Source organism: Chionomys nivalis, chromosome X (assembly GCF_950005125.1).
Source record: "Chionomys nivalis chromosome X, mChiNiv1.1, whole genome shotgun sequence".
NCBI lineage: Eukaryota > Metazoa > Chordata > Mammalia > Rodentia > Cricetidae > Chionomys > Chionomys nivalis.
Genome location: NC_080112.1, coordinates 134,820,814 through 134,831,003, shown reverse-complemented (window position 1 = coordinate 134,831,003; position 10,190 = coordinate 134,820,814). Strand labels below are relative to the sequence as shown.

The following is a 10,190-nucleotide window of genomic DNA, read 5'->3' as shown; positions in this document are numbered from 1 at the left end:
ATAACGTAAATGTAAATTCGGCAAAGAAGCCAATGGAAGAAAGGGATTTGGCAAAGAAGGAATGATGATAGCAGAGTCACGATACAAGAAGTTCACAGTGCAAGAAGACACAAAGAGGAAGCATGCGCCATTGCTAGATGTGGATTATTGAGTGAAACTGGGTTTTACTATTAAATGTCAGCAAATCCAAGGCTTGTATCTCATCTTCTAGTTTAGTGCAACCCAACCTTGTTACTTGTTAGAGCTACCTGGGGACTTCTCTCTTTTTTTTCTTTTTCAAGACAGAGCTTCTCTACATAGCCCTGGTAGTCCTGGAACTCACTCTGTAGACCAGGCTGACTTTGAACTCAGAGATCCACCTGCCTCTGCCTCCTGGGATTGAAGGCATGAACTACCACCATAACTGGCTAACCTGGGGACATTCAAAACTACAGATGGCCAGAGCTAACCTGAAATTTCTATTCGGTTAGTTTGACCACTAGGCCTTGGTGTTTCTTTTTCTTGAACTCCTCACATGATCTAGTGTGCAGGGTTAAAAGTTACCATTCCTTGCAAGTGTGACAGCTTGAGTATTGGTGGTACCTTCTCAGTGAGGGGAGAGCAGTGAGATCATCATCAACTAGTCTCTATGGCAATGGTTGACTTGGATCAAGGAAATCTCCAAACACTGACTCAACTTTTATTCAACTTAATTTTTGTTTCAAGATAAAAGTCTTTATTTACAAATGTTCTGTTTCTCTAAATGTACACAGGGGGAAAGATTTGGATTAAAATATGTTAAAAGCACAGAAAATAAAGAAGCTCTGGTTAAACAAAATCAAGAGAACCTGGTGATGATATTCAAAAACTTAAAAGTAATAGGAGTCAGCCATGGGAGACCAGGACGTGGGGAACAGCCACAGGAGGGCTAGAACACATGGCGAGCAAGTACATCCAACTTCCCTAGACCTCTGCTGATTTTGTTTCAGAAGTTAGTAAGCAGTTCAGAAATGTCCACTTTATAGTCTTACTTTTAATTGTTTCATATAATGATAGCATTTATTGACTAATACAAAATCAGATAAGAGACTGCTTCCATCCAGAAAATATATTAGGCAAACTCCCTGATCAAAGGGTCTGGCAGTTGGAGAAGATACAACCTGGGAAGCACTGCTGAAGTATAGGCAGCCTTCTCTTGTGAGCTGGTACTTAAAACCGTATTTTATTCCTTTCTATGTACACAGAAAGTTCCCTGGATCCGCAGCAAAGTATAAGTTATGGCAGCGTCTTGACTGATAGGCTAAAATAGTGTGTTTCTGTTCCCCTTTCAATTGTGGGGCATGTTCCTCATTCTTCACCGGAAGTCCTGAGTAAATGGCATTAGAAATACAACAGTAGGGAAGATGTAGATCATTGCTAAGAAACCCTAGAAGTTTGTGGCCTTGCCTATGGATGCTCCACCAGATGGCCTTTGAAGTCTTTGTGCATCCAAGCTGGTTCATTCTTACATCCAATATGTTTTCTGAAGGCTTGTGGTCAAAGGCTGGCTGGTGAGAAGTGGGTGGTTATGATTCCCCACTGGTGAATCTTGAGGACTCCTCACTCACTCCTCTCATCAGGTGTCTGTGCTTCTTGAGTCTTCGTGGGCCCCAGGGATCACAGGATCACCATGGTGGCTGTCTCTCTGAGACCCACCATCGCCGATGTCTCTCTGAGCTGTCTGGGTTTGCTGAGCTTTTTTCAGTTCCCTTTCCAGTATGGCTACCTTGGACTTCTCCAAGTTCAGTTGCTTCTGGAGTTCATCTGTCTTTTCCGGGAAGGGCCAGAGAATTTGACTTCTGGCCAGAGCTGCTGCAGAAGGTCTCTGCTCTGGATCAGGGTGGATCATGTTCTTGAGTAGACCATAAAAGTCATCTGAGAGCTCCTGGATAACGTCTGGAAAGTTCCCCTTGTGGATATGATGCCACATGTCATCGTTACTGGGTAATGACTCTGCTCCTGCAGCCATTGCAATTGTTAACCCCAAGGAAAATATGTCTGCTTGGGGAAGGTGTTGATAATTCTCTTGCAAGATCTCCTTAGCAAGGAAGCGAATATCTCCTTCTTCCACTTTCGGTTTGCTGATTGATGCCACGTGGCCCAGGTCACCAATTTTATATATCACACTGGCGGAGAGAAACCAGTCAGCCTCACTTTCATCCTCTTCTGGACCTATGGGAGAATCACTCTGCATCTTATTACAAATGAAGATGTTACTGGGTTTGATGTCCAGGTGCACCATGCCAAAACTGTGGATGTACTTAAGTCCCAAGGAAACTTGGAGAAGGAGGTCTTTCAGTTTGGCCTTGTGGAAGTGGCTACCAGACTTGTTGTTTTCGGTTATCACAGCTTGCAAGCTCCCACCATTACAGTATTCATTCTGAATGACCAAGTGACTGTCTTCTGTCCATGAAGAATAGTAGCGTACCACATGGGGGTGATGGCCAAGCACTGCATGGGCATAAACTTCCTGCAAATCCAAACCATTTGATAATCCTGAGACTGGTTTTGAAGAACGCTTTATTGCATAAAGACATCCATCCAGCCTCTTAATGCACTTGTAGACGGTACCAAATTCCCCAACCCCAATGTTTTCTACCTCCAAAAATTCCTTTTCATAGCGGGAAGCCATATTAGTTTCTCGTAGAATACTTCTCTTAGTAGGCAGCCCCTGTTCTGATTTGTTTTCCCCTTCTCCAGTTTCTTCATGGGAGCCTCTGGTTTTCCTCTTGTCATTTGATTGAAGGACCACTTTTCTATAGGACTCTGGAGTGAATGGGTTGATATTAACCAGAGACAAAGAGGCCTTCTCATCCATGAAGGGAGAAGGTGTGAGTCTCAGACGTTTAGAGCTTTGGGCAGAGAGTTTTTCTTTCGAAATCATCTCAGGCGGATTCAGTGAAGTTTTGGGTGGGGAGAGGTTGTCAGCGACTGGCAGCTTGCTCTTCCTGGATGGTCTTGGTGTCTCTGGACATATGGGAAGGGCTGAAACTGGAACCCAAAGGATGGGACCTGCACTTTCCATGTCTCTGTTCTGAGAAGGATAACGTTCATCTCTGGAGGGAGACTTGGGATCCTCCATCTCCTCATCCTCATCCCTCTCAGACGCTGGGCTCTGGACCTCTCTGGTGCCTTGTGCTGTCATCTGACCTCCATTCTCAAAATCTTCTTCACAGACAAAGAAGTTCAGTTCCTTATTTAGTCTCTGGTCAACCCCTCTGTCAGTCATCTCAGCGAAGAGCCTTACAGCGCTGACTCACCTTCTGTTTATCTGGTACCTTTTCTCTTCTACCTATAACCACAAACCATTACAGACTATTTTAAGGTTTTTCTGTGGTTTCTAAAGTACAATATTTTCAAAAATGAGGACTTTACCATCACAAATCTCATGGGCAGGCTATGACTCAATCTAGAGTAGAACTAAATAGGACTAAGTGCCCCAATGAGTAACTGGACTGTAAATACCTCTAGAAAATAATGAGGTTGTTTTTATATGGGGTTGCTGCTGCTGTAATCTTGAATGTAAAGTGCAGGAAGTTAGGCGAAAGCCATGGAATAATTGCCATATGTGAACATGAGCATCTATAAATTTGAATTTTTGGCCCAGCCACAGACTAGCTCTGGTTTTTACCCTCTCAGAGATGATGCTTCATGAAAAAAACTGGCAATATTAAGATCCTTTACAGAAGGAAATATTGTAGCATAAAGGAACTAGTATAAATGGTATTGGCAAGAAGTGAGCCCTGAGTAAGGGGCAGCTACCTTCATGTATTAGTCAGCTAATGTTATGAAGCTGCTGCATAACAAGAAATCCCCTAAATCTTAGTGGCTTTCCCAAGTATTAATTTTATTACTCGTAAGTTGATGAATTGTCTATGACTTCTCTGCCATAGGTTTTGTTCACATCATATTGAGGCATGTGGGACTTCTGTCTCACGTTAGAATCAGCAGCTACGAAGGCATGTTCTCCTCATATTAGTTGACAAGAATATAGAAGGGTTTGACAGACATTTTCACTGTAGAATCTCGGCTCTGAATTTATGTGGCTAACCTCAAAGCCAGTATGACAGAGAAGCATAATTTATCCACTAATGGCATGGCTGTAAGAACTCAAGGAATAATTATTAGTATGTAATACATTATGCCACACTTCCCTTCTTTTCTGTGAGACCCAAACAAAGAAGAGAGGAGGGGGGAAGAAAGAAGGAAGGAAAGAGATCCCATAGTAGTTCTTCTCTGTACCTCATTTATGAGAGTTGGTCCAGCCTCTTTTGTAGAGATGATCCAGCCTCCTTTGTAGAGATGGTCCAGTGCTCATGCCCTGGAAGCAAAAGCATTCTCTGGCACAGCACCTCCTTTCTTCTTCGAGCTTCAAAGTGCTGGTGATGAAAGAAACAAACTACTCAAAGGCAGTCGATAATTCACTAGAAGGCGTCTCAAATCTTGCCTGTACACACACATCTAAACTTATTTTGAAAGAGAAGCAGCAGCAATGGGTAGTGGTGTTCATCAAAACAGACTAAAGTATACAATGATTGCCCAAACAGCTCGATATTTATCTACATCCAACCCTTCCCTTTGTCACTCCAGCAACTCTTAATGATGTATAGATAATGTGCCTGACTATTCATCCCAAATGATTTCATCACTGTTCTGATCTATAATGATGGTAGGCTTGAAACCTTTGAATTCTCTCTTTGTGTGCATGCCTATTTTGTGCATGTTAGTGTGTAGGGGGTGCACGTGTGTGTGAGCATATACAGAGAGATCAGAGGTTACCATCATGTGTCTTCTTTAATCATTTCTCCACTTGAGTTTTTTGAGACAGGGTATCCCTGGAACTCACCAACTGGCTAGCCTGGCAGCCTAGAGGGTCCCAAGGATCCTCCTGTATGTGTCTTCCTCCAAAGCCCCCAGATGGCAGGTATGTTCCTGCAGTTTACTTTGGATTTCAAAGCAGGATGAATAGCTAGCCCCACACTATCTTAAAACAATGTTCTTGTCAAAGGAAACACGGCCTTGCACAGTCATTAATTGAAGGCAGGTTTTCACGAAAAGATGAGAGGACTTGAACAACAACAACTGTCGCAACCGAGAATTATTTTGAGTGTATTTGAAGCTATCAAGCCATCAAGTCATTCCTTTGATCTTAGTTGAAGAAGACTTAGTGACAGCGGTGTGACTGGAGAGGAACTAGACAGTAGTTCGATCACACAGTTACATATCTCATCAAACTCTAGAGCCACTTCTCCAGAAATGGTCTCTACCCCCACCCACATCAGAATGACCTAGGATGAGAAAATGCAGATTCCTAGGCAGATTTCAGACTTGCTGAGTCAGAATCTCTAGGATCTAAGAAACTCATTTTTTTTTTATAGTGGAGGAAAATGTTTATCGTAGATATATGGGAGACTATAGCCAGAGGCAGGGACATCTGAGCGAGTCCTGAGTGGTTCTGACTAGGCTGAGCTGGGCCTTGTGGGAAGAGGAGGAAGGAATGGGAGACAGGGGTGGGGGGAGAGGAACCAGGTGCAACAGCTAGGAGATCCAAAGACACAGAAAAAGTAAGTAACCAAAAATGGTTGTAGTATATAGGGAAGGGCAGCCCAGTCCCTGAGCTGGAGAGTTCAGGTTAGAGGGTGGGGTGTACCAGCCAGGAGGACCCAGTAACAGGTAGGGACTGAGGGATGTATGGAGAACCTGGCAGCCAGTATCCACTTTGATATGTTAGATACCTTAGAAGCTTCACTTTTACTCACATCGAGGTTTTCGTACAACATCAAACACAGACAGACATTCTATACATCTTTGCTTTCAAATTTTAGTTATGGAAAACGTGAAGCTTCCTTCCATGATAGAAGATTATGAAATGTCACTCACTGATAAATACAACCAGAGACATATTCTTCTTACTATTACTGATGAACTGTTATAAAATAAAATAGTTAAAATATGCAACCCAGGTACTACAATATTGAAATTTTTAGTAAATTTGGTATGTTTTCTTTTTCCTGATGTAATGATTTGATAAGTGGCCTGGACTTGTTTGGTTGGTTGGTTGGCTGCCTAGCGTTTGGAGACAGGGTCTCATGTGGTCTAGGTTGATCTCAAACTCACTATCTAGCCAAGATTGAACTTTATTTAGCTCTTGATCCTCCTGCTTCTACCTCTGAAGTGCTGGAAGCACAAGCATGTGCAACCATTACTGACTTGATAAATGACATTTTCATGGTGTTTTTAGGTGTGTGAACTGTCCAGAATGAAGGAAGCTTAACCATCTAAATTAAAATTATCTTTCCTTTTTCATTTAGTGCTTTAGGGCATTTTGATATTTTTAGGTGCAGGGGATAATAAAAAGCGCTCTGTCTTCAATAAATGTCTCTGTATAAGGATTTTTTTAAGGATGGTTTTTGACCCTTGAAATAGATATAGGAACCAACCACTAGGAGCCAATAAAGAGATGGCCTCCTCCTTTGCCCACCGTATTTCGTTTCCCGTTAATTACAGTTAAGATCCATGCTATCCTGTGTTTAATTATGGAAGAAGTTGAAAACTTCTGACTTAAATAACGAAACACGCAGATGTAGAAAGGTGTGGAGACATCTGTTTCTCGAATTAGGAACATAACCAGGACAATTAAAAAAAATCCTTGCCATTGTCTCACTCTTTATCCAATTAACAAGTTTGGGCTATTTTTAAATGTTGACAACTGTTGCTCAGTGAGGGAAAAGTCTAGGGAAAAAGTTCACAAAGGGAATTTTCGACACTGTGACAGTTGAAGGCAATATGAGGGACAGCAGGAAAGGTAATGACACTGTCTATGCATTGAGGCATTTGGAGGCTGAGACTTAGAATGTTTTCATTCTTTTTTTTTAATGACAAGTAAATTCCTTTAAATAGCAAGGAAAAATAAGATTATCTCCAAAATAGTTTCAAGGGAAAAGCAGGTTTGTTTGCAAAAATAGCAAGTTCTCCCCTGACTAACAGGGCCGAAATGTCATTTGTTTCAATTTCAAAGTTTTCTGAACTATTTCCCTTACCTCATCTTCCAGCAGTTTCCAGGGAGCTCACGGGAAAGCCCTGGGGTTGAAGCCAACATTTATTTCTTGGTTCACAAACAGATTTTTTTTTTGAGACAAGGTTTCTCTGTGTAGCACAACTTGTTCTGTAGACCAGACTGGCCTCAAACTCAGAGATCTGCCTGCTTCTGCCTCCTGAGTACTGGAAATAAAGGCACATGCCACTACTGCCTAGTTCAAAAACAGATTCTAATGGCAGCATTTGAGTGTGTGAAAATCCAATTGTATTTTGATTTTATTTTTTGGTAGCTCTCAATACTGTAGTAACAACATGAGTGCCACTGCAGTAACGCCCACGACAGGTGTCAAATTCTGCTTCTCCCGGGAAAGATACAGAAAACCATTTCTAAGAGTCATGCACCTTGGAAGTTCATTCTCATACATTTATGTGTACAGAATAATAAAGAACATTATCTCTTGCAATAAATGTATTAAATGGAAGGGTGGCTTTAAAAGCTGGGAGAAATGAAGAAAACCAATACAAAAACCACTGGTGCATACTTAAACTTTGCATTTCTTCACCCGTCTCTCAATGTGTTTGTAAAACTAAAGCAGGCATTTAAAATTGGCTGATGTGGATATTTTCTCTAATTGTAGAATGATTTTTTTTAACCTTGATATAATTCACTTTCATGAAGGGTAGTTACTGCCTGAAGGACTCCGGCTTGAGTAATGACAATTTTGACTCGTAAACAGGGCTTAATCCCTGGTATGCATAATATGTTCTCATTACTTGCTGAAAGAATAAATAAGAAAACGAAAAATATTTGGTTTAGACTTGACTAGAGAGCAAATCTGTACACTTGTTCACATGCATGAACGCTTGCACACTTCCTCGGCTATTGTAGAATCAAAGCAGAGTTCTTTTGGACCAAAAGCTTATTTACAAATACAGATGGATCAGTTGACATGTCATGTTGGTCGAACCGCCATGACTCCAAGTCTGTACTGGAACCCCCCTGTCTTCCTAGTGAATGGTGGCTATTTGATCCACCAATATGAACTTGCAAATCTTTAGGGCAGAATTTATCCTCTATCATCTCTGGAGTGTTAGTGCACTAATTCAGAGCAGTGGGTCTGATACATGCTTGAATATTGACTTGTATGATATACGTTTTTTAAGAAAACCCAAACTGCATAAAAGCCAGGATTGTAGTATATTCATGTTTCAGGAATTATGATTCTTTCATATTCTTATATATTCTTTTTTGTTCCAGTTCAGGGTATTGGGATACAATTTTCGAAGTGTCTTCCTCCTGGATGCTCTCACCAGAACGTCCATAGGAGGGTAGGCAGGGCAATTCCATCTGCAGTCCTCTGGTATCACAGGCACATGTGGCCTCCTTGTCACGGCACCAAACCATGTGTTTGACTAAATGCAGGTAATTGACCAGCTGTTTTGAATGGCGTGGGCAAACCCTGGTAATGGGTAAAATAGCTCCTTTTGTCATTGCTGTGACAAACATGTGACAAAAGTGACTTGACAGGATGAGGGGTGTGGCTCCCAGCTTGAGGGCATGGTCCATACAGCTGGAGCAGTAGCGACAGTTAGGAAGCAGAGGGAGGTGAATATCACTCATCACCTTAGCCCATGGGACGGTAACACCCACAGTTGGGGTGGGTCTTTCCTCCTCAGTGAAGGCTCTCTGGAGACACCCTCACAGATAAGCTCAGGAGTGCATCTCCTAAGTGATTCTAAATCCAGCTGACAATTGAAATTAGCTACCCCAGTAGGAGATTGCATTGAAGTGGTCCACACTGAACATTTAGCACTTATTTGTTGTGAGTGGTGTTAAAATAATGAGAGATTTTCTTTTCCACTTCCTGTATGCCATGGACGGTATTCCCTATAGAGGAGATAGCATTTATTATCCCATTTGTTGTTTGCTTTTGTGCTGTCAGTAGTATTTTTTTGAAAAAATTCATGCAATATATTCTGATCATTTTTTGCCCTTTCCCTAACTCCTCCCAGATCCTCTCCAGCTCCCAACTGCATGCATACCCATTCTCTCTCTCTTTAGAAACACACACACACACCCTAACAAACCAAACACACACATGCATGCACACAGATACACACACATTTGCATGCACACACACACAAAAACCCCCAAACACACACACACATGCACACAGATACACACACGTGCACGCACGCACACACACACACACACACAATTCACACACACTTTTTTTTCAGATGAGAACACTGAGAGAAAGTAATGGAAGTTGCCTTAACATCGAATAGCTAGTAATGAAGCTGTTCCAGGCATAGAGTAGTGCCTGGGACTTCTCAGTTCAGGGCAACATGGCTAAAATGTGTGGTCTTGATCCATTTGTGCTACTATAACAAGAATCCATACTGAGCTATTTATAAATAGTGGATATGGATTTTTTTTACAGTTCTTGAGGCTAAGAATCCAAGATCAAGATGCATGCCAGAAAGTTTGGGGTCTAATATGGGCCTGGTCTCTCTGTGCTTCCAAGATGGCCGCTTGTTGCTGCATCCTCCAAAGAGGACAAATATGCTCTTACATGGGAAAAGGACACAAAATCAAAACACTCAAATTCTTCAAAACCTCTGCTAGAACAGAATGAATCCATTAAAGAAGTTAACATGCTCTTGACTTTGTCATTTCTTCAGAGGCTTAGCCTGTAATGCCACCATAGTAAAGACTGAGGTTCAATGTGGTCACTGAAAAGGATGAACACTCAAACTCCATAAGGTAGTAACTTCTTTCTCATAAAAATAATAGAAATTGTCAGCCATGAAATTACAACCCACAGTCATCTATACATCTTCCTAACTTACTAGAGTACCAGAGAAAGAGCTAAGGCCTTAGCACTGTCAAGGCACACTGGCTGGCACTGGAGCAGCATAGGCAGACATTGGGAAATTGCATTAGTTCTATTGTGGACATTGACTCTGAAAAAATCCTGGCAAGTGTACTCAACCCAAGAGACATTCAAGGGATGGGGCAGTGGCTGGGTTGGTAAAGTGCTTGCCATGTAAGCATGAGAACTGGAATTTAACCCCCAGAACCCATGTTCAAAAGCTGGGCATGGTGGAATGCATGTAAACCCAGGGCTGGG

General features: G+C 41.9%; 1 protein-coding gene across 1 annotated transcript; it reads right to left on the bottom strand.

Moving 5' to 3' along the window:
* Positions 1-1,594: 1,594 nt before the first annotated feature.
* Positions 1,595-3,247, bottom strand: LOC130868650 (wee1-like protein kinase 2). The gene has a single exon (XM_057760794.1). The coding sequence runs from the start codon at positions 3,245-3,247 to the stop codon at positions 1,595-1,597; it is 1,653 nt and encodes a 550-aa protein (XP_057616777.1).
* Positions 3,248-10,190: the final 6,943 nt, after the last annotated feature.

Bases quoted from the DNA above. Each gene is read 5' to 3' on its own strand.
- LOC130868650 (XM_057760794.1), bottom strand. From the start codon at position 3,247: ATGACTGACAGAGGGGTTGACCAGAGACTAAATAAGGAACTGAACTTC.